Source organism: Mobula hypostoma, chromosome 2 (assembly GCF_963921235.1).
Source record: "Mobula hypostoma chromosome 2, sMobHyp1.1, whole genome shotgun sequence".
Taxonomy (NCBI): Eukaryota; Metazoa; Chordata; class Chondrichthyes; order Myliobatiformes; family Myliobatidae; genus Mobula; species Mobula hypostoma.
In genome coordinates this window covers 37,910,205-37,938,052 of record NC_086098.1, presented here as the reverse complement: position 1 = coordinate 37,938,052, position 27,848 = coordinate 37,910,205, and the positions used below count along the sequence as shown (strand labels likewise).

General features: G+C 40.9%; 1 protein-coding gene across 4 annotated transcripts in view; it reads left to right on the top strand.

Annotated features, from left to right (window-relative positions):
• Positions 1-27,848, top strand: part of msraa (methionine sulfoxide reductase Aa) — a 358,153-nt gene that overhangs the window by 39,343 nt on the left and 290,962 nt on the right. The window contains exon 1 of one of the 4 annotated variants that reach the window (XM_063035623.1): positions 12,094-12,117. The exons of the other annotated variants lie outside the window; for them this stretch is intronic. Coding sequence (XP_062891693.1) covers positions 12,111-12,117 — 7 coding nt within the window. The 5' untranslated portion in view covers positions 12,094-12,110. Of the gene's footprint in view, positions 1-12,093; positions 12,118-27,848 lie in introns of those variants that run through there. 4 annotated transcript variants of the gene reach the window in all.

Genomic DNA, 27,848 nt, shown 5'->3' with positions numbered 1-27,848 from the left:
TGCAATTGGATCCTCGACTTAATAACTAGAAGACCACAATCTGTGCGGATTGGTAATAATATCTTCTCCTTCCTGACAATTAATACTGGTGCTTCTCTACCCTCTTTATATCTATAACTGCGTGTCTAGGCATAGATGAAGTGTGTCTATAAACTTGCTGATGATACAACCATTGTTGGTAGAATCTCAGATGGAGATGAGAGTGCGTACAGGCACGAGATATACCAGCTGGTTGAGTGGTGTCGCAGCAGCAACCTTGCGCTCAATGTCAGTAAGGCCAAAGAGCTGATTGTAGACTTCAGAAACAGTATGATGAGGGAATGCGAACCATTTCTCATAGAGGGATCAGAAATGGAGAGAGTGAGCAATTTCAAGTTCCTGGGTATCAAGATCTCTGAGCATTTAACCTGGTCCCATCGTGTCGATACAGCTATAAAGAAGGCAAGACTGACTAAATTTCATTAGGAGTTTGCGGTTTGGTTTGTCAGGTAAAACACTGAAACTTCTACAGATGTACCATGGAGAACGTTCTGACAGGCTGCATCACTCTCTGGTATGGGAGGGCTACTGCACAGGGTTAAAAGAAGCTAGAGAAACTTGTAAGATTAGTCAGTTCCATCATGGGTACCAGCCTCTGTAATATCCAAGACATCTTCAAGGAGTGATACCTCAGAAAAGTGGCATCCATTATTAAGGACACCATCACCCAGGGCATACTCTCTTCTCACTGCTACCGACAGGAAGGAGGTACAGAAGCCTGAAGGTACACACTCAGCGATTCAGGAACAGATTTATGTTTTCCTATATCATCATGTATTGCATTGTACTGCTAAGTTAACAAATTTCATGACATATGCCAAGGATCTTAAACCTGATTCTGATTCTGAAGTGCAGATATTGCCGGAGCCCTAGCAGAACTATTTAAAACCTTCTTAGTGACAGGAGAGGGACCAGTGGATTGGAGGATAGCCAATGTTGTTCCACTGTTTAAAAAAGGCTCGAAACAAACTCCAGGAAATTATTGGCTGGTGAGTTTGACATCAGTTGTGGGAAAGTTATTGGGAGGTGTTCTAAGGGACTGGAAATATATGTAAGTATTTGGATAGATTTGGACTGATTAAGGATAGTCTTTGTGAGTGGAATATCATGTCTAACCGATCTTAGAGTTTTTCGAGTAAGTTACCAGGAGAGTGGATGAAGGCAAGGCAGTGCTTTAGTAAGGCATTTGACAAGATCTTGCACGGGAGGCTGGTCAAGAAGGTTGAGTCACTTGGCACTCAGGATGAGGTAGTAAATTGGATGAGACATTGGCTTTGTGGGAGATGCCAGAGAGTGGTCGTAGAGGGTTGTCTCTCTGACTGGAGGCCTGTGACTAGGGGTGTGCCACAGGGATCAGTGCTGAGTCCTTTGTTGTTTGTCATCTGTATCAACAATCTGGATGATAATGTGGTTAACTAGATCAGCAAATTTGTAGATGACACCAAGATTGAGGGTGTAGTGGACAGCAAGGACGGTTATCATTGGCTTGCAGAGGGATATGGATCAGATGGAAAATGGGCTGGAAAATGGCAGGTGAAACATAATGCAGGCAAGTGGGAGGTGTTGCACTTCAGTAAGACCAACCAGAGTAGGTCTTACACAGTGAATGGTGGGGCACAGATGAGGGTGGTTAAACAAAGTGATCTGGGAATGCAGGTCCATAATTCATTGAAAGTGGCGTCATAGTAGATACGGTGATAAAAAAAGTTTTTTGCACATTGGCCTTCATAAATCAAAGTATTGAGTACAGGAGAGGGGATGTTATTTTGAAGTTGTATAAGGTGTTGGTGAGGCCTAATTTGGAGTATTGTGTGCAGTTTTGGTCACCTACATACAGAAAGATGTAAACAAAGTTGAAAGAGTACAGAGAAAATTTACAAGGATGTTGCCAGGTCTGGAAGACCTGAGTTATAAGGAAAAATTGCACAGGTTAGGACTGTATTCTTTAGAACATAGAAGATTGAGAGATTTGATGGAGATGTACAAAATAGGTTGAATGCAAGCAGGTTATTTTTACACAGAGGTTAGGGTGGGTCTACTACCAGAGGTCATGAGTTAAGGGTAAAAGGTGACATGCTTAAAGGGAACATGAGGGGAAGCATCTTCACTCAGAGGGCTGTGAGAGTGTGGAATGAGCTGGCAACACAAGTGGTGCATGTGAGCTCGATTTCAATGTTTAAGAGAAGTTTTGATAGGTACATGGATGAGAAGTGTATGGAAGGCTATGGTCCTGATGCAGGTTGATGGGAGTAGGTAGTTTAAATGGTTTTCAGCATAGACTAAATGGTGCTGAAGGGTTTGTTTCTGTGCTGTGCTTCTTTATGACTCTATATCCCTGGAAGTATCACGTTACTTACCTCTATCTGCTACCTTCTGAATAAGCTGCCAAGTTTCCATTGATCCCATGCCTCATGACTTTCTGGATGAAGCTGTCATGGGGTTCATGCATATTTCTATTATTCCTTCTTCATCTAATACATGAAATGCTGATTGAGCAATGATTCCTCTTGTTTCAGACAGATTGCAGGCACATAATTATTGCTTTATCTGCCTCCTCGATGCCCCTTACCATGAAAAGCTAATGGTTTATCCGCAACCCTCCAAACCTCCAGAACCTCTCCCATCCCCATTGATGGTGCAAAGATCATTGCCAGAGGCTCAGCAATCTCCTCCCTCTCCTCCCACAGTAATCTGGGGTACACCTCATTCGGTCCTGGCGACTTATCCAACCTGGTGCTTTCCAAAAGCTCCAGCACATCCTCTTTCTTAATATCTATATGCTCAAGCTTTTCAGTCCATTGTAAGTCATCCCTACAACCGCCAAGATCCTTTTACAAAGTGGATACTGAAGCAAAGTATTCACTAAGTACCTTTGCCATCTCCTCCGGTTCTATACACACTTTTCCACTGTCACACTTGATTGGTCCTATTCTCTCATGTCTTATCCACTTGCTCTTCACATACTTGGAAATTGCCTTGGGGTTTTCCTTAATCTGTCTGCCAAGGCCTTCTCATGGCCATTTCTGGCTCTTCTAATTTCATTCTTAAGCTCCTTCCTGCTAGCCTTATAATCTTCTAGATCTCTATCATCACCTAGTTTTATTTTGTTTTTTTGGCGTGTGCCTGCGTGTGTGCGAGTCTGTGCATGTGTATCTACATGTGCGTGCGTGCGCGTTTGCATGTACATGCATGTGTCCGTGATGATGTCTTTTTCATGGCTTTTACAAGGTGCAGAGCGAGAGACTGTGTGTCCTGCCACTCCTCACACAGACAATCTCACGGGATATTTCCCTTTTTACTTTACGAGGTCGAGTTGCGATCTCGACACTCAACCTGGCACGGATGGAAAGTGTACTCGGGAGCAGACCCGACTAGTTTTGAACCCGGGAACCTCTGTTCCTGGGTCCGGCGCCAATGTCACTGCGCCACCAGCCGGCCCCATCACCTAGTTTTTTGAACCTTTCATAAGCTTCTCTTTTTTTCTTGACTAGATTTACAACAGTCTTTGTACACCATGGTTCCTGTACCCTACCCCTACCATCCTTTCTCTGTCTCATTGGAACGTACCTACGCAGAACTCCACGCAAATATCCCCAGGACATTTGCCACATTTCTGCCATACATTTCCCTGAGAACATCTGTTCCCAATTTATGCTTCCAAGTTCTTGCCTGATAGCCTCATACTTCCCTTACTTCAATTAAACGCCTTCCTAATTTTTCTGTATCTCTCCCTCTCCAATGCTATTGTAAAGGAGATGGAATTGTGATTGCTATCTCCAAAATGCTCTCCCACTGAGAGATCTGACACCTGACCAAGTTCATTTCCCAATACCAGATCAAGTACAGCCTCTCCTCTTGTAGGTTTATCTACATATTGTGTCAAGGAACCTTCCTGAACACATTTAACAAACTCCACCCCATCTAAACCCCTCGTTCTAGGGTGATGTCAATCAATATTTGGGAAATTAAAATCTCCCACCATGACAACCCTGTTATTATTACACCTTTCCAGAATCTGTCTCCCTATCTGCTCCTCAATGTCCCTGTTACTATTGGGTGGTCTATAAAAACACCCAGTAGAGTCATTGACCCCTTCCTGTTCCTAACTTCCACCCACAGAGACTCTGTAGACAATCCCTCCATGACTTCCTCCTTTTCTGCAGCTGTGACACTATCACTGATCAGCAGTGCCACATCCCCACCTCTTTTGCCCCCCTCGCTGTCCTTTCTGAAACATCTAAAGCCTGGCACTTGAAATAACCATTCCTGTTCCTGAGCCATCCAAGTCTGTAATGGCCACAATGTCATAGCTCCAAGTACTGATCCACGCTCTAAGCTCATCCGCTTTGTTCATAATACCCCTTGCATCAAAATAGACACATCTCAAACCATTGGTCTGAGCGCGTCCCTTCTCTATCACCCTCCTATCCTCCCTCTCACACTGTCTATAAGCTTTCTCTATTTGTGAGCTGTTGTAGCGTGGATGAAATCAGCGGAGAGACAGAGTCACTGGTAGATACAAAGCAGCTTCTTTATTCGACACAACAAGTAGGCATACGGACGGAGATGCTTTCAGTAGAAAGGTCTGCTAGCTCAATGTGGGCTCGATATTTATATGCTAAACACAAAGGCAATCGCTACTTAAAAAGTTATAGACAATGCATAGACAATGCTTCCTATTGAAGCTACATACAAAATATCACACCATCCTTTCCTTCCGACGCCAGCGTATCTGGGTTGGTATCCACAGTTTTTAGGAATGTAAGTTAAGTCTACGATACATTTATTTGGCATTTCTCATGTGAACATAGAAGACAATTAATATTTATAATGTATAGATAATACTGTCCTTGAAACTACAGCATCAGGTCAAACTATGGCGTCAGAAGCAGTTGGTATTCACGCCCTTTTAGGAAGCGCATTGTCGAACAGTTAAAATAGAAGTCTGGTGGCCAAAGTCATTTAAGTGTAAACAAATCATCTACCCCAAAAAAACTCACTCTAACATGAGCCAACTGTTTTTTCCTCCGTCTCTGCAGTTTGGTTCCCACCACCCAGCAATTCTAGTTTAAACTCTCCCCAATAGCCTTAGCAAACCTCCCCGCCAGGACATTGGGCCCCCTGGGATTCAAGTGCAACATGTCCTTTTTGTACAGGTCACGCCTGACCCAAAAGAGGTCCCAGTGATCCAGAAATCTGAATCCCTGCCTCCTGCTCCAATCCCTCAGCCAAGCATTTATCCTCCACCTCATTCTATTCCTATACTCACTGTCTTCTGGACTTTTAAATCTTGATTGTGTGAATATTGAATTTAATTAAAACCAAAATGTCAAGAAGGTAACGTAATATGTTTTAATTGGTTGTCTTTGTGTAATTTCACTTGATTTGCATTGACCTCTTTGGGGGAAAAAAGCAAAACTGATAAAAAATATTTCTATCGAAGTTTGACTGTAACAAAAATTTGAGAGATATTCTTTTATTCCATGTTCCTCTCAGTTTACCAAAAAAAACTTTTGTTTTCACTTTCTCTTAGTCTTTATTTATTTGCTATACCTTTTGTAATCAAGTGATTTGCAAGTTTGTGATATTGAATTGATTTCTGATAGATTTAAGATAGGTCATAAGTGGTGTGTGATTAGAAGCAAAATGTATCTGTAGCCCCAGTGGTAAAGGAATTTTGTTATTCTTTGGAGTTGTTGAAGCACCCTTGGTTAGCTAATTCTTTGGATATTGTGAATGGAATATACAGGCAGTATTGTGCACAGGAATTAATGAATTGAAACATAAGAGAATCAGTGAAAGACTACACCCAATTGAATGGACAAACAACCAGTGTGCAGAGACATAAACTGTGCAAATACAAAATAAATAATATTTAAAAAATAAATAAGAAAATAAATATCAAGAACATGAGATGAAGAGTCCTTGAAAGTGAGTCCATGTATTTGTGGGAACAGTTCAATGATGAGGTAACTATAGTTGAATAAAGTTATCCCCACTAGTTCAAGAGCCTGATGGTAGAGGGATAATAACTTCCTCAACTTGGTGGTGTGGGTCCTGTGGCTCCTATACCGCCTTCCTGATGGCAGCAACAAGAAAAGAACATGGCTTTAATGTCCTTAATGATGGATATTGCATTCCTGCAACAGCATTACTTGTAGATGTGTTCAGTGGTTGGTAGGACTTTTCCTATGATGGACCGGACTGTATCATTACTTCTTGTAGGACTTTCTGTTGGAGGGCCTTGGTGTTTCCACACCAGGCTGTGATGGAGCCAATCAATATCCTCTCCAGCACACATATATAGAAGTTTGTCAAAGTTTTAGATGTTATGCTGAATCTTTGCAAACTTCTAAGGAAGTAGAGGTGCTGCCTTGCTTTCTTTATAATTGTACTTGCATGCTGAGCCCAAGACAGGTCCTCTGAAACTATCACACAGAGATGTTTAAAGTTGCTGACGTTCTCCACCTCTGATCCTCTGATGAACTAGCTCATGGATCTCTGGTTTCCTCCTCTCGAAGTCAATATCATCTCCTTGGTCTTGCTGACATTGAGTGAGATGTTGTTGTTATGGCACCACTCAGCCAGATTTTCAATCTCCCTCCTATTTGCTGATTTGTCATGACCTTTGATTCATCCAACGACAGTGGTGTCTTCAGCAAACTTAAATATGGCTTTGGAGCTGTGCTTAGCGTCACAGTCAAAGCGAGTAGAGAAAGGGGCTAAGCACACAGCCTGTGCTGCCTCTGTGCTGATTGATACTGTGGAGGAGATATTGTTACCAATCCAAACTGACTGGGGTCTGGAAGTGAGGAAGCCGAGTACCCAATTGCATAAGGAAGAATTGAGGCCTGCGTCATGAGCATTCTGATGTATGCAGCTTTGCTGTCCAAATATTCCAAGGTTGAATAAAAAGCCAATGAAATGGCATCAGCTGTCAACCTGTTGTTCCAGTAGGCAAATTGGACTGGATCCAAGTCACTTCTCAAGCAAGTTAATATGTTTCAAGACCAATCTCTCAAAGCACTTCATCACAGTGGATGCATGTGCTACTGGATGATAATCATTGAGGTAGTTGGCCATGTTCTTCGTGGGCACTGGTATAATTGAAGCCTGCTTGACCAGATTGGAACCTCAGGTTTTGGAAAAGTCATAAGTTGAGTTCTTTGCTGAGGGATAGATAGCCTCTGATCAATTAATTTTCTTGTCAATGGCAAGTTCCCAGGGCTTTGGTGTGATATTTGGCAATGGAAATTCCATTGAAAGTCAAGAGCATGTGGTTATACTTTTACCTGCTCAAAATGGTCATTGAATATCATTTAAAGTTCTTGCCATATACAAGTTTATATCTTGGTGCACACTTTTTTATGCAATGAACTGTAATAAATGTAGTTGAATGCCTTTTCAAGAAATTTACCAGTTTCTTATCTTGGAAGTATGATCATCACTAAAGCAGCTAAAAACATTGAATCTAGAGTACTGTCCTGAGAGATTTTGGCAGTGATGCCTTAAGGCGTAAGGTGATAGTTTTCCAGCAACTTCAAATTCTGCTGGGTCTGACTCTGGCCAAGGGAAGCTTTTTGCCAATTACCCAGTGACTTCCATTTTGTTAGTTTTCCTTGGTGTGACAGTTGGTCAAATGTTCCCTAATGTTATGGGCAATAACTCCCCCCTCATCTGTACAATTCAGGTCTTTTTTTCATGCTTGGACCAATGCTTTAGTAAGGTTGGAAGCTGAGTGACTTTGGAAGAGTCCAAACTGAGCACCACTGACATAAACAAAATGCTGGAGGAACTCAGTAGGCCAAGTGGCATCTATTGAAAAGAGTAAACAGTTGGCATTTCAGGCTGAGACCCTTCATCAGCACTGCTGAGTTCCTCCAGCATTTAGTGTGTGTTGCTTGGATTTCCAGCATCTGCAGATTTTCTTGTCTTTGAGCACTAGTGACTACCATTTTCATCAATTTGTTGATGATTGAAATAACTTAGATAGGATAGAAATGAACTGGATTGGATTTACATTGTTTGGGTAGACTCCAACTTGACAGCATGAACATTGACTTCTCTAACTTCTGGTAATTTCACCCCCATCTGTCTTTTTCTATTCCCTATTCTGGCTCCACTCTCACTCTTTCTCAACTCCTCACCTACTTAACACTTCCCTCTGATACCCCTCTTTCCCTTTCTCCCTTGGTTCACTTTCCTTGCCTATCATATTCCTCCTTCTTCAGCCCTTTACATTTTTCACCGATAATCTCCCTGCCTCACATTTCATCGAACCACCCCCTCCCCCCCGCACCTATATCTCTGTCTCTCTCATTGGTGGGTGAAGGATTGTTGCCGATTCTCCAGGCGCAACAGACTTTTAACTCCATAAATCAGCGAGTTATTTTGTTATGTCTCCCCTCTCGCTGCGAAAGGGGACAATTCTTTTTCCCTTTGTGTGTGTGTGTGTGTGTGTGTGTGAGAGACAGAGAGAGATGGAGATGTTGAATTGTTGGGTGTGTTGGGTGAATGATTAGTTTTTGTTGTACTGCAATCATGGTCTTTATTGGGGGGCCTTACTATTGCTTACTTGGTGGGTGGAGCTTGCTGATGCTTTTTTGTGGAAGTGGGTGGGGCTGGGGAGGATCGTTGCTTTGCTGCTGCTTGTGCGTGGGAGGGTGGAGTAGAGGGGCTTTGGAGTTGTAACATTTTAATTGTTTCTCATTCTTTGGGCACTCTTCTGTTTTGGTGGATGTCTGCGAAGAACAGGTTTCAGGATGCATATATTTCTCTGGTATTACATGAAACGATTGAACTCTTGAATTCCAGCATCTGCAGAATCTGTACTATATTTTCCCAGCTGAATGGTGTTTCATGTTGACTGGTAGATGCTGTTGTTGCAGCTGTACTACAACTTGATTAGAGGAACAGAGTAGTTCTGGACAGTGTCCAGGCTGCTACTGCTGGCTTATTGCCAGGACCCATAACATTCATTATAGCTACTCATCCTACTTTTACAGGGTGAGTTGAAGGCTGACTTGGATGACAGGCTCCTTGCCAGTAGTTTTCGATTTCTTTCCAATCCCCTTTTTTGCCTTGCACCAAGAGCCTTGTGTCAACAGCCTGATCCAGCATGTTTGCATTCTTTCATTTTTACTCTTCCTGTGCACCCTGACCAATGAACAGAATTTCAATCTGTAATCTGATGATTTTGTCGTCAACTGCTGAACTATGTTATGGAATTTCCTTGGCTGAACTTCTCTACCTCTCCTTCCTCCTTTCTACAGTGCTCACTGAAACTCATCTCCATGTTCTAGTTTTTGATCAGCTGTTCTAACAGCTTCTTTTGGGGTTGGTCTTGCAGCTTTGTTGTTACTCTTTGGATACCCTTTGTGATAATTTACCGTGTCAAAGGTCCTTCGTTGATGTTGGCATTAGTGAACAAATTGGATCTGTGTTGGCTCTGATCTCACTATCAGACTCTCATTTCTGCATTCTAAAAGAAATGCTTTCCCGGCGTATATGACGAATAAGCTGTTCTCGGGCTTCCAGCCGGGTGCAGGTATTGATTATAATCGATGATAAATTCTGCCCCGATGAAAATGGCGGAGTTTGTCCTTGAAACATCGGTTATAATTGATACCTATACCTGGCTGGAAGCCCAAGAAGAGACTAAGTTCTTAAAATTTGACAGGATATAGAATTGAAGGGAGAGAGAGAACTTCCTTGGCATGGGATGGGAAACAACATGTAGATTTTAAATTTCAGAATCAGAATCAGGTTTATTATCACCGGCATGTGTCATGAAATTTGTTAACTTAGCAGCAGCAGTTCAAGGCAATTAGTAAAATAGAAGGAAAAAAACAATAAATAATAATAATAAATAAAAAAGTAAATCAATTACAGTATATGTATATTGAATAGATTAAAAATTATGCAAAAAACAAATAATAAATATTAAAAAAGTAAGGTAGTGTTCAAAGGTTCAATGTCCATTTAGGAATCAGATGGTAAAGGGGAAGAAGCTGTTCCTGAATCGCTGAGTGTGTGCCTTCAGGCTCTGTATCTCCTACCTGATAGTAACAGTGAGAAAAGTGCATGCCCTGGGTGCTGGATGTCTTTAATAATGAATGCTGCCTTTCTGAGATGCTGCCTTAAAGATGCCCTGGGTACTTTGTAGGCTAGTACCCAAGATGGAGCTGACTAAATTTACTGCTTCCTTTGGTCCTGTGCAGTAGCCGCCCCCCCGCCCCCCAAGACAGTGATGCAGCCTGTCAGAATGCTCTCTCTCCATGGTACATCTGTAGAAGTTTTTGAGTGTATTTGTTGACATTCCAAATCTCTTCAGACTCCTAATGAAGTATAGCTGCCGACTTGCCTTCTTTATAACTGCATCGATATGTTGGGACCGAGTTCGATCTACAGAGATCTTGACACCCAGGAACTTGAAACTGCTCACTCTCTCCACGTAATTTCTGTTATATGTGAACAGAATGAGGATAGAGAAATGAGGAAATGTTTATATGCAAGGAGTTACAATGGCATGTAGAGCTTTCTCAGACATGTATAGTACGGATCATTACATGTTATATCGAAAGGGTAGATAAGCCTCTGAAACAGGAGTGTATGACATTCCAGTGTTTTTTGTACATACTTGGATGCAAGAGGAAGATGATGCTGATGTGATGATCAAGTGGTCTCTAACTTTTGTGGCCAGGAATTTGAGATGTGATGTATGATGGGTGGCTGATCCAAAATCATTTTTTCATTTAATCCACATCAAAGTTGAAATTTCTGAAACAGAATTCCTGTTTGACACAGATGGTGGAAATGGAATTCAGAGGCCTAAGGATAAAACCTACATGTTGCAAGAAAAGGAATGTAGTTGAAATTTTGCTTCAGGATAGTTTACAGCAATCCTTTGTTCCATGTGCCTTCCATGAAAGCAGGTGCAATGTCTCATTTATACCTTGAAGTAATTGGAAAAGAGATCATCTGAGACAGTTGGAGTTCGGCTGAGGCATTCCTGGTTTCATTTTAAGGTACAGTGGCTGCTGGCTATAGTATGAGGGCTGTTGCAATGAGTGATTACTTCAGTTTGTACACTTTGCCCATTGTCTCTGATAAGTGCCAACAGCAAATAGTTGAAATTTTGAGAAAGCTAGCTGTTAACAAACGTCCAACGTACCTGTTTGTTTGTAGTTTAATATTTAACTTAATATTCATGCATTTTACTTTGAATAAAATTGCTTTACTGATGCTTTTATAAGTTGTAATATACTGATGAAGTCTAAGTAATAAGGTTGCTAAATAATTTTGTATGAATACTGAAAGCCTTTGCAGCTGGAAGATGTTATGTGCAGGTGCTAATGTGCTAGTATTCCAATCTTGCCTGCAAGTTCAGTGAGGTACATAGATTATGTTATGAAATAAACATGAAAGGATTGCCATTCTGAAATTACCCAGGAAGCTTTGAGAATTGAGACGGAAGCTGGTATTAAGAAGTCTGCCCACTGGTTGGCCACCAAGGTACTCCAATCTGCAGGTGGTGCTTGTGTCGCATATGGACAGTTCCAGTGAGAGAAGGGGGGAAAGAAAGAAGGCAGGAGTGAGTGACTTGTGATGAGTAATCTCTAGTTTTTCTGAACTCTCTTTTTAATAGTAAACTTTCAGTGGCATTTCATTGCACAGCAGATCGGTATGAAAAAGATTTGAAGGTTGTGAGGAAGTTGGCAGCAACAGAGCTGAATTCTGCCAGAATCCGGTGGCAGCTCGGTTGATCTTGCATATTTCCGAAATGATCCAGGATGGTACCTTTTGGGAGCTGGATTAGACAGACTGGCACTGGCTGGAGCGATGCCAAGATGCTTGGGAAGGGTGCCATGCTGAGAGTGTGCAAAGAAAAGCAGGCAATACTTGGCACAGCTGAATTGAAACTGCCTCCTTTTGTTTGCTTGCTGTGTTTTGTTCTCCTCCTCCCCCACCCTCTTCTAAACCCCCACCCCCTTGCTAAGGAGCGAAATGCATGGGGCAAAATTACTGCTACAGGACTGAAATCTTGAACTTTGTTTTCACAGGCTCGGGGAATGAATGGTTAGTGTGACCAATAATTTGTGTCCTGACTGTCCATTTTTAACTGGTAAACTGTTCATTGTTACTTTTAAGTGTAGGAGAATGTGTGAGCCTAATATACTGATCGATTATTTATATTTATTATTGGCTGCATTTCATTCATGGAGGCAGGTTAGGCAGCTTGGATGAGTTTCAGAGCAGCTGTATGGAAAGATGGCGATGGATTATTACAGGCAGGGTAAAGAAACGATTGTTGTTTGACATGGAGTCTGTACTTCAATATGTACTCGCAACAATTGAACGAATGATGCCCAACAATCATTGTGAATGTTTATTCATGTCAAAAATTTCTACATTTTATTTTACCTTTTGACAGAGACCAGATAATTTTGAAATGAACATTGTGCTCAGTATTTTCTCCATGGGAATTTGACTTCATTTGCTTAAGAAAAGCTTGTGACAAAGTGCCAAAAATCCGGCATGTTTTTATTGTATAGTGGCTGTGGCTGTGATATTGGGATGAAGATGTAGTTGCTCTTTTCACTGGAGTTCCATAAAGACCTGAACTCTCAGGCCTGTACTCAAATTTATAAATTATAATAAAACTGTTTTACTTCAATTTCTGTTATTGTTCTCATCTCATCATGTTACATCAAGGGTTATTCTTTTCACCTTGAGTTTAATTAAGTCGATTATTCAAAGAAGGTATTCAGATTCCTTTAAGTTGATTAAAATAAATGCGAAAAGCTTTTGAAATTTGTTGTTTTGAGTCAACTGTGTACTAAAGAGTCTTATGCAAACTAAAAATCTTTACAGTAAGTGATGTGTCTACCAGAGGTTTTAATGTAAGTCAATCATTTAAACATTAATGGTATCCGAAATTATTAGTGAAAATGATATCCTTACAGTATTTTTGATTAGTTTAGCTAAATGTTTTATTGGGTTCAAAAATTAATGATTTTGCATGCATTTTAAAAATATGTTTGGTTTAAGTCGTAGGGTTTTAAACCAGAATTTTGTCAATTAGACGCAGGGGTGAGGTGCACATTTTTACAAATCGAATAGCTTTCGTCAGTGGTCATAATCAGAATGGAAAAAGATTGAATTCCAGTATGAAGAGCAACTGCAGTGGAAAGGGTACCAAGAACAAAATTGGGAATCTCTGGCTAATTATTGTAAATTCTCATCTTTTTATAATTGCCATGTATCAAATACCTGTTTTGTAAATCCACGCCAATAGAACGACAACACACACATCAATAAGTGCACAGTATATCCATTTGCTTTTAAGAGTGAGTAAGAGGGAGATAAATGGGAGTAAGACCTTATCTTTGATAAAAGGGATCAGGTAGGAATTCGCCTCCATTTCTCGGATCCTTGTGTAAAGCATATAATTTTTTAGAAACTGAAATTAATCTAGATTATGATATTTTATGTAAGTGGAAATGATTTAACAAGATCTTGGGTCATTGTAGCATAAACTTTATAGCTTCATTGGTAATAGATTACTGAGTGGATGGCTCTTGAATACTAATTCTTCCCATCAGTATGATATGACTCTGATAGCAAAGTGCATGCATAGTTTTTAAATAAGGTGATTTATAGCAGTGACAATTTAAACTCTATTTGTAGTGAATGTGGCAAAGCATTATGGGATTTGTGTGGCAACAGTCCTATGTTATTGAAGTGGCATAATGGCATATGACCAGTGTAGTGTATTGTTGAAAAATGTTTCACCATCTGTGCAGTATTCTTACTTAATTATTCATTAAATTTTTTTTTTAGAAAATTAGTAGATGACATTGTGCAAATTTCGCATCAGCTGAATACCTCAGAGTGTGTCAAGAATTTGAGATTAATCATCTGAGACTGTAGCGCAGTGGCCAGCACATACGGAGTCTGTACATTCTTCCTGTGACTGCGTGGGTTTCCTCTCGGTTCTCTGGTTTCCTCCCACATTCCAAAGATAAACGAGTCAGTAAGTTAATTCGTCACATGGGTGGAATTGGGTGCCACAGGCCTGCTGGGCTGGATGGATCTGTTACCATGCTGTGTTTCTAAATAAAATAAGATTAGTTCTTTTTTTATATGCCATATGCATATTGGATTTACAGTAACATTCATTTTATTGTGCTGTAGGCTTGTGTAGTACATTAGTACAGTACACAATTTATACATTTCAAAGATGAGGCAAAACTAGCAGTGTTTGTTGTTCTTTTGTTTGAAAGCTCACTCTTTACAATAGTTAATTTAGCCTGTCAAGGTGCTCTTGGTTTGGACAAGCAAAAAAGCAGTCCTGGTGTCCAAGCAAGAGCATTAAGCATTACTTACCAAAAGATGGAGGAATTCTGCCCTTGCTTTCTGGGTAGTTTAACCTAGGTGTGACTCCTTATTCCATGATGAATGCCAGTTAGTGGTGAGATACAGTGAGCTATTAGGTGACTTATGCTCATTTAACTACAGCTTCCCCAGCAACTTCGTACATGATGGTAGAAATTAAGCTTGTTATTTTACAAATACAGTTATTTGTTTTGCAGAGCTCATTCCAGTGATGGTAGAATTTGAATGAAGACCCAAGTTAAAAATAGAATGATACAGGCTTTAATTGATTAGCACATAAACAAATCCAAAATGTATGAGAGGAAAAAAAAGTAATCTTGAAGGAGATATTTAAAGATTGTCTCCAAACCAGGATAATGAGGTAGAGATGTAGCTGTATTTTGGAAAGAGAATTTGAGCTTGAGTTTGCTTCTTTCTTCAGACCCGACTTCTTCTCCCTAGTTATCTCCTCTGGGGCATTCTGTTCTCTTGGCAGTTGTACCTAATTTTTAAAAAATATATTATTTTTCTTTTTTTAATTGTATGGCACTTCTTAAGATTATGTTTTCTCTTTCACCACTTCTGCTGTGGTTTGTGAAATATTGAGGCGTAAAAAAACAAATAACTAATGTATTAGATGTGAAGCCAAGTTCTCAACTTCTCCTCCTGAAGGTAGACTTTTTTGGTTCCCAAATCTTTAAACGAACTTTTGCTGTGTCTCTTAACCTTGCTTTTCTTCTACAAGAACTAAAATTCAGAAATTTATCTTTCACCATGAATCAATGCTTTATGCTCAGAAATCTATCCTCAAGAGTTCCTCTAGACCGGCTCCAATGATTCTGATTTTCCCTGCTGCAATCCCAGATTCAAAGCAATGGACTTCTTCAATTGACATTAGAGATTTTTAATGTTAATATAGTATGCTAGGCACATTCTATACTGTAATTAATAGAATCTGCATATATAGAATGAATAATAACTTTTATTAATAGGGAACAAGGTGTTTATTAATTAGATTGCAGCTCAATAAACCTTTAGTAATATATATAAAAACCCTAAACTTTCTCTTCAAATTTATTTTTTTTGCTTTATATATGAATTTATATGTATGAAAATAAATTTAATAGATTCCAGTGCCTGGCTTCTCAGCAGGGTGGAATATGGAATCAAACCAGAATCTAATTATTAACTTACACAGGAACAGAAATTCCAGGCCACAGAGCCATAGGAAGTTTGTTTTACATTAAATAAAACATGTATTTTAGAGTTTTATTAGTACATACTGGAAAAGTTGTAAGTTTTTTTGAAATAGTAGGAATTTTAGAAATTAGCCTAATGATTTTGGAAAGTAGAATTAAGCATTTGAAGATGACTCTAGCACATTAAAGCAGTACCTGATTATTAAACTCCTTTTACTGTTTTTGTCTTGGCCTCTTAGAACATAAGAAATAGGAGCAGGAGTAGGCGATCTGGCCCATCGAGCCTGCCCCGCCATTCAATAAGATCATGGGTGATCTGTCCGTAATCTCAGCTCCATCTACCTGCCTTTTCCCCATAACCCTTAATTCCCCTACTATGTAAAAATCTTATCTAACTGTATCTTAAATATATTTAGTGAAGAAACCTCAACTGCTTCCCTGGGTAGAGAATTCCACAGATTCGCCACTCTCTGGGAAAAACAGTTTCTCCTCATTTCCATCCTAAATCTTCTCCCCTGAATCTTGAGGCAATGTCCCCTAGTTCGAGTCTCATCTTACAATGGAAACAACTTTTCCACTTTTATCTTATCTACCCCTTTCAAAATTTTGTATGTTTCTAGAAGATCCCCTCTCATTCTTCTGAATTCCAGAGAGTATAGCCCCAGGCCACTCAATCTCTCCTCATAAGTTAACGCCTTCATCTCTGGAATCAACCTGGTGAACCACCTCTGCACTGCCTCCAAACCCAGTATATCCTTCCTAAAGTATGGAGATCAGACCTGCGCATAGTACTCCAGGTGCGGTCTCACCAGTATCCTGTATAGTTGCAGCATGACCTCCCTGCTTTTGAATTCAATCCCTCGAGCAATGAAGGCCAACATTCCGTTTGCCTTCTTAATAACCTGTTGCACCTGCAAGCCAACTTTTTGCGATTCATGTACAAACACTCCCAAGTCCCTCTGCACAACAGCATGCTGCAATCTTTCACCATTTAAATAATAATCTGCTCTTCTATTATTCCTTCCAAAGTGGATGATCTTGCATTTATCAACATTGTATTCCATCTGCCAGACCTTGGCCCACTTACTTAACCTATCTATATCCCTCTGTAGACTCTCCACATCCTCTGTACAATTTGCTTTTCCACTCAGTTTAGTGTCATCAGCAAATTTTGCTCTGCTACACTCAGTCCCCTCTTCCAAATCATCAATGTAAATGGTAAACAGCTGCGGGCCCAGCACCGACCCCAGCGGCACTCCACTCACCACAGACTGCCAACCGGAGAAACACCTATTTATACCAACTCTCTGCCTTCTCTTGTTTAACCAATCCACTATCCATGCCAATACACTCCCTCCAACCCCCCCTGCATCCGTATCTTATTTATAAGTTTCTTGTGCGGCATCTTATCGAATGCCTTCTGGAAATCCAAGTATACGACATCCACCTGTTCCCCTCCATCCACTGCACTCATGATGTCCTCAAAGAACTTCAGTAAGTTTGTCAAACAGGACCTGCCCTTTCTGAATCCATGATGCGTCTGTCTAATGGAAACACTCCTTTCTAAATGTTTCGCTGTTTCTTCCTTAATGACAGCTTCAAGCATTTTCCCGACTGCAGATGTTAAGCTAACTGGCCTATAGTTGCCCGTCTCTCGCCTACATCCTTTTTTAAAAGCGGCGTGACATTTGCTGTCTTCCAATCTGCCGGGACCTGGCCAGGGTCTAAAGAATTTTGATAAATGATCACCAAAACACTCAAGTGTTGTGCTGTGGAGCAGGTTGAACGGAATGAGGTGCTCTGTTCTTTATTTTTAAGTTATCTCTAGGTTGGCAATGATACAGTCTTTCCAGATGAAGTGGTGATTCACTTGCAGTTATTCCAATCTACTGTTCCCCAGCGATGAGACTTTCCTTATGATCTCGCCCTTCTCTGAGAATTCTGGCTTCTCCTGTACTATGTAGGTGACTTACGCATTTTGACTCTTCGTATTATGGAAATTTACTGTTGCAGAATTCATAAATCACTACCAAAAATTTGAGACATACTGTAAAATTCTCTGACAGAATTTATATGAAAAAATAAATCCAACTTTTTTTGCAACTTGTGTTCCTTGATGCATGTGCAAATATCATGGCTTTGCATAATGGAAGCTTGTGATATGGGCTATTTTTTAAGAATGCAACTCTCTGCTCCCTGGTAATGTGAGGGCCGTCTAAATTAATAGCACTTTTGACTATTCATTGCCAACTTCTCTGTTCTTGCCTCCTCTCAGACTCAAAGGGAGCTAATATGGAGAGTGTCAGGGGACAGAAGTGAATGTAGTCGCTATTACTAAGGAGAATATGCTTAGGAAACTTAAAGGTCTAAAGGTAAATAAGCCACTTGGACAAGGTAGACTACTTCCCAGGGTTCTGAAAGAGGTAGATGGAATGGTTCTTGAAGACTGGAAAATTACAAATGACACTCCACTCTTAAAGAAGGGAGGGAGGCAAAAGATAGGAAATTATAGGCAGTTAGCCTGAATTCAGTGGTTGGTAAGATATTGGAGTTCATTATTATGGATGATGTTTCAGGTACTTTGAGGTCAATGTTAAAATAGGCCAAAGTCAGCATGGTTTCCTTAAGGGAAAATCTTGCTGACAAATCTGATGGAATTCTTTGTAGGCAAAGGAGTCAGTGGATGCTGTTTACTTGGCTTTTCAGAAGGCCTTTGACAAGTTGTAGCAAGCTCATGAGGCCAATAAAGTTTGTAGATGACAGGAAGATAGATGGAGGGCAGGTAGTGTTGAGGAAGCAGAGAGTCTTTAGAAGGACTTAGATTAGTAGAATGGGCAAAGAAGTGGAAGATGGCATACAATGTAGGAAAGAGTATGATTATGTATTTTGGTAGAAGGATTAAAGATGTAGATTATTTTCTAAATGGGAAGCAAATTCAGAAATGTGCAGGATTCCCTAAAGATTAACTTGCAGGTTGAGTTGGTGGTAAGGAAGGCAAATGCAATGTTAGCATTCATTTCAAGAGAATTAGAATATGAAGCAAGGATGTAAGGCATTGGTTAGACTGCACTTGGAGTATTGTGAGCAGTTTTGGGTCCCTTATCTGAGAATGGATGTTTTGACATTGGAGAAGATCCAGAGGCAGTTCACAAGAATGACCATGGGAATGAAAAAATTAACATATGAGGAGCATTTGGTGGCTCTGGGCCTGTTCACTGGAGCTTAGAAGAATGGGGGCAGGGGGAGATCTCATTAAATCTATTGAATACTGAAAGATCTAGAAAGAGTGGGCATGGAGAGGATTTTTCCTATAGTGGGGGAGTCTAGGACCAGGGGGCACAGCCTCAGATTAGAAGGACATCCCTTTAGACAGAGATGAGAAGGAATTTCTTTAGCCAGAGGGTGGTGAATTTGTACAATTCATTGCCATAGACAGAGGCCAAGTCATTGGGTATATTTAAGAGGTTGGTAGGTTTTTCATTAGTAAGAGCATTAAAGGTTACAAGAAGAAGGTGGGAGAATAGGGTTGGAAGGAATAATAAATCAGCAATGGTGGAATGGTGGAGCAGACCTAATGGACTGGATGGCCTAATTCTGCTCCTATGTCTTATGGTCTTCCTGCTTCTCACTTCCTACTAAAACAACTTTAACATTCAACAAATCATTTTTCACAACTTCTGCCATCTTTTGTAAAACTCCAAAACTCCCTTTAAGCTCAATCTAGCCTTTCTCACCATGGCCCTGTTTCTCATGCTTCATCAAGGCTACTGAGCCCCACTTTCTATGCTCCCTTGGAATTATCAGGTTCTCTGGAAAACTTAGTGTACTAATGTGTGACATAAAAAAAGTAAGTTAGTTAAAAGTGTGTTGGGGTATTACCAGATGTCTAATTGTCTTAAAAGCTGTCAGTCCAGTACCACCAAGGTCTTGAGTATGCTGAATTAACAGAATTATATAGAACTGGCTTTGTATAACTTCTTAACTTCAATAGAGTTGACAATGCCAGAGCTTAAAATTTAGATTCATTCAAAGTTCAAAGTAAATTCATTATTAAAGTATGTACTGTATATCATATACAACCTTGAGATTCATTGTCTTACAGGCATCTCCAGGAAAATAAAGAAATACAATAGAATTCATGAAAAACCATGCATAATAAAGGTAGAGTGTCTGAAAGCAGACCCTTGGGGACAACTGAGTAGATAAGGTAATAGTACAGACTTTATGCCGCTGAACTGTTTCCATTGGTTTATTTGTGATTGGAGGGCTGTCTGCCCCATGCAAACTGGTCACTTAATATTCTGAAATAATTGTAACAGCTTTACCATAATGGCATTTTAAAATATTTTAAGCATTTCCGACTGGCAGGAGTATGAGTATTCCCCAGACCAAAAGAGACTCTGGGTTGCTTCAGCCCTGGTGTTTTTAATAACAATACCTTGTTATTAAACAAGAATCCAACCTTCCAGCTGTGTCATGACATTGTGAACCATACCTTAAATTTTCTGGTAACAGCCTCCCATATACTGTCTGCCCCATCATTCCCGCTAACTGGGAGATAAAATGGCCAAGGCTTACTTGCAGGTTCTCAGTGAGGGTCTCCCAAGTTGAAATTGTTTTCCTTGCAGCAGATGTTTGTATGCTTGTGGGGGCATTACTTTTCCCTCTCTTGCACTCGATGAATTCTGCTGTGGTGACAGCAGGAAGAGTTCATATGTTTAGCTGAACTGAATCAGAAACCATTTAATTGGGGTAACCTTAAACAAGAAAAGATTTAAAAAAGAATCTAGCGCATTCCCGGTGTATATGATGAATAAACCCGTCTCAGGCTTCCAGCTAGGTACAAGTATCGATTATAACCGATTGCTTTGATGACAGACTCTGCCATCTTCATTAGGGATGATGCCTGGGCAGGTCTTGTCTGGTGGTATTTGTACCCCTGTAGATACCAGATGGCACGGTGGAAAGCCACATCAAGGAGCATAGGAGGTGTATCCGTTTGGATTACCCAGAGAAATTGGTGGTAGCAGAACACTGCATTCGGAATGGCCATAGCATTGATTTCAACAGCACAAACTACTGTGCCATGCCAATGGCTTTTGGGACCACCTGGAAAAGGAAGCCATTGAAATAAAACTAGAGGAAGATAATTGGAACAAAGTTGAACATCTTGTTCTGAGGAAGAACTGGAGTTTGACTATAAACAAGGTGGGAGAGTGGAAACCTGATTCGATAAGGACTATGGGGATATAAATACCACCGGACTAGACCTGCCCAGGTATCATCCCTAATGAAGATGGCAGAGTTTGTCATTGAAACGTCGGTGATAATCGATACCTGTACCCGGCTGGAAGCCCAAGAAGAGTTTATTCAAGAAATGTCTTGTTGACTGGGCCAAAATGCAGGTTGTCCTGCGGTTACAAATTCCCAGCTAATGGACACTTCTACATATAAAAGGGCTTCATTTAAAGTCATTACTCCAACAGACACTCAGTGGACACTTTATTAGGTACAGAATATGTGTACACCCCATTTATGCAAATATCTAATCAGCAATCATGTGGCAGAACTTAGTACATATAGCATATAGAAATAATCAAGAGATTCAGTTGTTGTTCAGATCAAACATCAAAATGGGGAAGAAATGTGATCTAAGTGACTGACTGTGGAATGATTGTTGGTGCCAGATGGGGTGGTTAGAGTACCTCTAAAACTACTGAACTCCTGGAAATTTCACACACAACAGTTTCTAGAGTTTACAGAGAATGGTGCGAAAAACAAAAAAACATCCAGTGAGTGGCAATATCATGGGTGAAAACCCTTGTTAATGAGAGAGGTCAGAGGAGAATGACCAGACTGGTTCAAGCTGGCAGTAACTCAAATAGCCACATGTTAAAACAGCGGTGTGCAGAAGAGCATTCCTGAATGGTAAACACATTGAACCTTAAAGTGACGGGGTTACAGCAGTAGAAGACCATGGACATATACACAGTGGCCACTTTGTTAGGTACAGGAGATATCAAATAAAGTGACCACTGACTGTACCAACATTGATTCGTTTCTACGAGTGGTGGAATTATTTGCTCCCTCGCTCCACTTTTAGTACTTGTTCTTAGTTTTATGTCATTCATTACAATACTGTGGAGATATGGAATCCATTTTAAGTGATTTCCGAGTATTTTCAAACTTGTATACAAAATTTATGTAAAAATGCAACTGTTTCATTACCTGGGGATGGTCCATAATTGGTATATTTACTAAACTAATAATCCAGGGATCTGGAGGGTTTGTTTAATTTCCATTAAGCAACTAGTTAAGTGCCACTAATTAAATAATCTGAAATATAAAAAAATTGTTAGTAGTGATAACCATGAAACTATCAGATTGTCATAACATCTTATCTGGTTATTTCTTGTTCCTTGGAGAATTCAAATGCTATCAGTATCTTGTCCGATCCATTTGTGTCACCAGAACGCCAATTCTGTGGTTGCCTCTTAATTATTTGAGTGACAAACTGTTACTTTTAGGGTTGAGCAATAAATGCTGGCCTTGGTTTCTGAAATTTCATCAAACAATTACTTGGTAATGTTATGCATTTTGTTGCAGACCTACTGATCTGACTTGCATCTAGACATGATGCAAAGGACCAATATCCTTGTGGGGAAGTTTGCTACAGCTGTTGCGAGTGGTTTAAGTTAATATGGCAGGGGGATGGGAGCCAGTATGGTGGAGCTGAGGATGAACCAGCAGGTTTACAAGTAGATGATGGGTATAATTGAATGTAAGGAAGGACAAGCCGAAGACTGGATACAAATGCAGAAAGAGCAAAGAGTTAAGTTGTACCACAGAGGCAAAATTCAAAAGGGTGAAGAATGGATTGAATTGACTTTATTACTTACATCCTTTATATACTTGAGTAAAAATCCTTACATTACGTCTCCATCTAAATGTGCAATGTGCAATTTATAGTAATTTATAATAAATAGTATGTACAACAGGACAGTCAATATAACAGAGAAATACAGTTGTATCAGCATGAATTAATCAGTCTGATGGACTGGTGGCAGAAGCTGTCCCGGTGCCTGTTGGTCCTGGCTTTTATGCTGCTGTACTGTTACCCGATGGTAGCAGCTGGAATAGTTTGTGATTGGGGTGACTTGGGTCCCCAATGATCCTTCGGACCCTTTTTACATACCTGTCTTTGTAAATGCCCTGAATAGTGGGAAGTTCACATCTACAGATGCGCTGGGCTGTCCGCACCACTCTCTGCAGAGTCCTGTGATTGAGGGAAGTACAGTTCCCATACCAGGCAGTGATGCAGCCAGTCAGGATGTTCACAATTGTGCCCCTGTAGAAAGTTCTTAGAATTTGGGGGCCCATACCAAACTTCATCAACCGACGAGTTGAAAGAGATGCTGTTGTGCTTTTTTCACCACACAGTCACTCTGTAAAGACCATGTGAGATCCTTGGTGATGTGTATGCCGAGGGACTTAAAGCTGCTCACCCTCTCAACCCCAGATCCATTGATGTCAATAGGACTGAAGGTGCTGTATTTAAGTGCATGTAGCCTTTGGAATAAGGTGGACGAACTCTTGGTGCAGTTAGAGATTGGTCGGTATGACGTTGTGGGTATCACTGAGTCATGGCTGAAAGAAGGGTCATAGTTGGGAGCTTAATAACAAAGGACATAATTTGTATCGAAAGACAGGCAGGAAGGCATAGACAGAGGTGTGGCTCTGTTGGTAAGAGATGGAATTACATCTTTAGAAAGAGGTGACATAAGATCAGAGAAAGTCGAATATTTATGGGTGGAGTTAAGAATCTGCAAGGGTGAAAAAAGCATTATGGGAATCATACATAGGCCTCCAAATAGATCTGTGATTGAGATTGCAAAGGGAGCTGGAAAAGGCATGTAATAAGGGTAATGACCCAAATGTAATGAGGGACTTCAATATGCAAAGGGATTGGGAACTCTTTACAATTTTCTTTAATTTTTTTCTTAAATTTTCTTACAATTCTCTTAACTCTTACAATTTTCCAGACCTCTGGAATCATGCCAGAATCCAGTGGTTCTTGAAAGGTCATGACCAATGCATCCATTATCTCTTCAGCAATCTCTGTCAGGACTTTGGGGTGTCATCCATCCGGCCCAGGTGACTTATCCACCTTAAGACCTTTGAGTTTGCTTAGCACTTTTTCCTTTGTAATAGCAATGGCACTCACTCCTACTCCCTGACACTCATGGACCTCTGGCACACTGCTAGTATCTTCCACAGTGAAGACAGATGCAAAGTACTCATTAAGTTCATCTGCCATTTCTTTGTCCCCCATTACTACCTGACCAGCATCATTTTCCAGTGGTCCGATATCAACTCTCACCTCCTTTTTATTGTTTATATAACTGAAATAATTTTTGGTATCCTGCTTTATATTTTTGGCTAATTTGCCCTCATATTGCATCTTTTTCCTTCTTGTAACTTTTTAGTTGCCTTTTGTTGGATTTTAAAAGCTTCCCAATCATCCAACTTCCCAGTCAATTATACTACCTAATGTGCCCTTTCCTTGGCTTTTATGCAGTCCTTAACTTCCCTTGTCAGCTACGGTTGCCTACACCTGCCATTTGAGAACTTGTTCCGTGGGACATGCCTATCTTGCGTCTTGTGAACTATTCCCAGAAGCTTCAGCTATCTCTGCTGTGCCATCATCCCCACCAGTATCCTCCTCCAATCCACCTGGGCAAGCTCCTCTTTCTTCCCTCTGTAATTCCCTTTATTCCATATTATCACTGTCTCCTTAGGGTTCCTTTACATTAAGCTCCCTAAGATATCTGGATTATTGCACAACACCCAATCTAAGATGGCTTTTTCCTGAGTGGACTCAAGCACAAGCTGTTCTAAAAAAGCCATCTCATAGGGATTCAACAAATTCCCTCCCTTGCGATCGGACACCAACCTGATTTTCCCAATCCCTTTGCATATTGGACTCCCCCATTACGATTGTGTTATTACCCTTATTACCTTTTTGCCTTATTGCCTTTTCCAGCTCCCTTTGCAATCTCAGCCCTATATCTTGGCTACTATTTGGAGGTCTATATATGATTGCCATAATTTTGTTTTTTACCCTTGCAGTTTCTTAACTCCACTCACAAAGATTCAACATTCTCTGACTCTATGTCACCTCTTTCTAATGATGTAATTCCATCTCTTACCAACAGAGCCACACCACCACCTGTGCCTTCCTGCCTGTCCTTCTGATACAAAGCATATCCTTTGACGTTAAGCTCCCAACTATGATGTTAAGCCATGACTCGGTGAAGCCCACAATGTCATACCGACCAATCTCTAATTGCGCCACAAGTTTGTCCACCTTACTCCGAGTGCTACATGCATTTCAATACAGCACCTTCAGTCCTGCATTCTTCACCCTTTTGAATTTTGCCTCTGTGGTACAATCTAAGTCTTTACTCTGTCTGAACTTGTCCTTATATTCATGCTACATTCATCATCTACTTGTAAACCTTCTGTCTCATCCTCAGCTCTATCATACTGGTTCCCATCCCCCTGCCATACTAGTTTAAAGCACTTCCAACAGCTCTAGTAAACTTGTCCGCAAAAATATCGGTCCCCCTCAGATTCAAGTGCACTTTTGTACAGGTCCCTCCTGCCCCAGAAGAGGTCCCAATTATCCAGAAATCTGAATCCCTGCCCTCGCTTCAATTCTTCAGCTACGGATTTATCTGCCACCTCATTCTTTTCCTATCCTCGCTGTCGCTTGGCCCAGGCAGCAATCCTGAGATTAGTGCCCTTGAGGTTCAGCTTCTTAGCTTCCTTCCTAATGCCCTGTAATTTTTTTCAGGACCTCCTCCCTTTATCTACCTATGTCATTGGCATCAATGTGCACCACGACTTCTGGCTACTCACCCTCCCTTTTCAGGATATCGTGGATGCGTTCAGAAACATCGCAGACCCTGGCACCTGGGAGGCAAACTACCATCCGTATTTCTTTATCGCATCCACAGAATCGCCTATCTGTCCCCCTAACTATAGAGTCCCCTGTCACTGCTGCCATCCTCTTCAGTTCCCTACCCTTCTGAGCCACAGGGCCAAACTCAGTGCCAGAGGCACGGCCGCTGTTGCTTCCCCCAGGTACTCAAAATAGAGTACTTATTGTTGAGAGGGGCAACCACAGGGGTGCTCTCCACTATCCGACAGTCTCCCTTCCCTCTCCTGACAGTCACCCATTTATCTGACTTCTGTAGCCTTGGGGTGACTACCTCCCTGTAGCTCCTGTCTATCACTGCTTCATTTTCCTTAACAAGCGGAGGTCATCGAGCTGCAGCTCCAGTTCCTTAACACAGTCTCAAAGGAGCTGCATCTTGATGCACCTGGTGCTAATGCAGCCATTGGAGAGGCTGGAAGTCTCTCGGAAATCCCAGAACATCTGACACCCAGAACAGAACACTGGCTCTGTAGATGTTCTCCTTATTCTCTCAAGGTTTAAATAAAAAATAAGGAATGAACTTACCTACTTACCTTGCCTCCACCTGTTCTCTCCTTGTTGAGCCAAAGCTTTACTACCCTGCCTCAGACTTCTCAGACGACCTCCCCCGTGATGACTGCTCCGCTAGGCGTTACCTCACTTTTATAGAGACTGGGTTTTTAAAGCTCTTTGCTGGACCTGCGTGGGAACGCTTCTGTTGCGTCTGGGCAGTACCCCAGTACTTTTGCCCTCTTAAGTTAGATAGATAGATATACTTTATTAATCCCGAGGGAAATTTGGTTTTGTTACAGTCGCACCAAACAAGAATAGAGCGTAACTATAGCAATACAAAAAACCCCCAACAAATACACAACAAAATGCGAACTATGCCAGATGGAAAATAAGTCCAGGCCCAGTCTATTTGGCTCAGGGTGTTTGTCCCTCTGCGGGAGGAGATACACATTTGTTGGCCACAGGCAGGAACGGTCTCCCGTGCCGCCAAGTGTTGTATCACGGTGGAATGTGGCCGAAGTTCAACAGTAAAAAGTTCAATATCCAGTCTGCAAACACGTTCCTCGATCGTAATATGCCCCGGATTGCACCATCCGTTGTTAGCCAGATCAGTAAGCACCCCACTCCTTCACGCCGCTTACTGCTCTCAGTGCACTTCTGGTCAGGCGGAACGGTATTACCCACCGAACCCCTCTTCTCCATAAGTCTCTGTTGTCTCGACCCAGTCCTCTTTCCTCGTCTTTGTGATCCCCCTCTGCATCCTCTGTGTGTTTTCCTCCGGATTTCAGCAGGGGTGTCCACCGCTCTGTTGCATACTTTCCGAATGTGAAAATGTATTGCAGGTCCTTCACTGTTGCTAAGACCATATCCAGAACTTGGTGTCTAACAAAACTCTCAGAATACCTAACCCTGAAGGACTGTAGCAGCCCAAGAAGATGGCTCGCCACCACATTCTCAAAGGCTTTTAGAAATGGACGGTAAGTGCTGGCTTGCCAGCGATGCTCAAATCCTCAGGAGTTAGAAAATTAAAATAATTGAAGTAGAAAATTCATACACTGTTACCTATGTAACCAACTAGAAATGCTGACTAAAATATCCAAAATACTTTAATTAACGATTGAAAGTGGAAAACCGAAGGAGATAATTGGGCAAATGATTAGTCTAAGAGGAAGATTTTAAGAGGCATTTTAAGGGATAAGCAACATAGAAGGAGAGAAAAGTGGGGCAAGTTGCAGAAATGTTTGGTTTTTGTTTGGTTTTGGCAACTTAGACTCTCTCTAATGAGGCTTACACACTCTATGGTTGTATCTCCTCGGTCCCATTCCTGTTGTAAAACTATGCATGATTGCTGCCAAATTCCAAAGTGGCTGCCAACAGAATGAATTTGTTCATACATTCTGTGCAGAATGGCAGGATACTGACAAATTGCTGTGTCTCTGCCCTTTTGATCTCAGTAATTCAAGAGGTCCTATTACATTCTTTCTTCTACCTACCTTTGGATCGAGCGTTGTTTGCATACCTGTCACCAATAATAGCCTGAGTTACATCACTCTAACGTTAACTATTACTCAGTATGGGGGCAGTTTCAAAAGCAAACCATAACATTTACAGCGCCTTGTGTAAGTATTTAGCCCCCAACCCTTTGTTCACGTAAATGAGTATTACAAGCAGGATTTTGATCAATTTGAATGACAATTTTTAATTTGTGAATCACATGTTTTTTTTTCATATAGTAGAGTCCA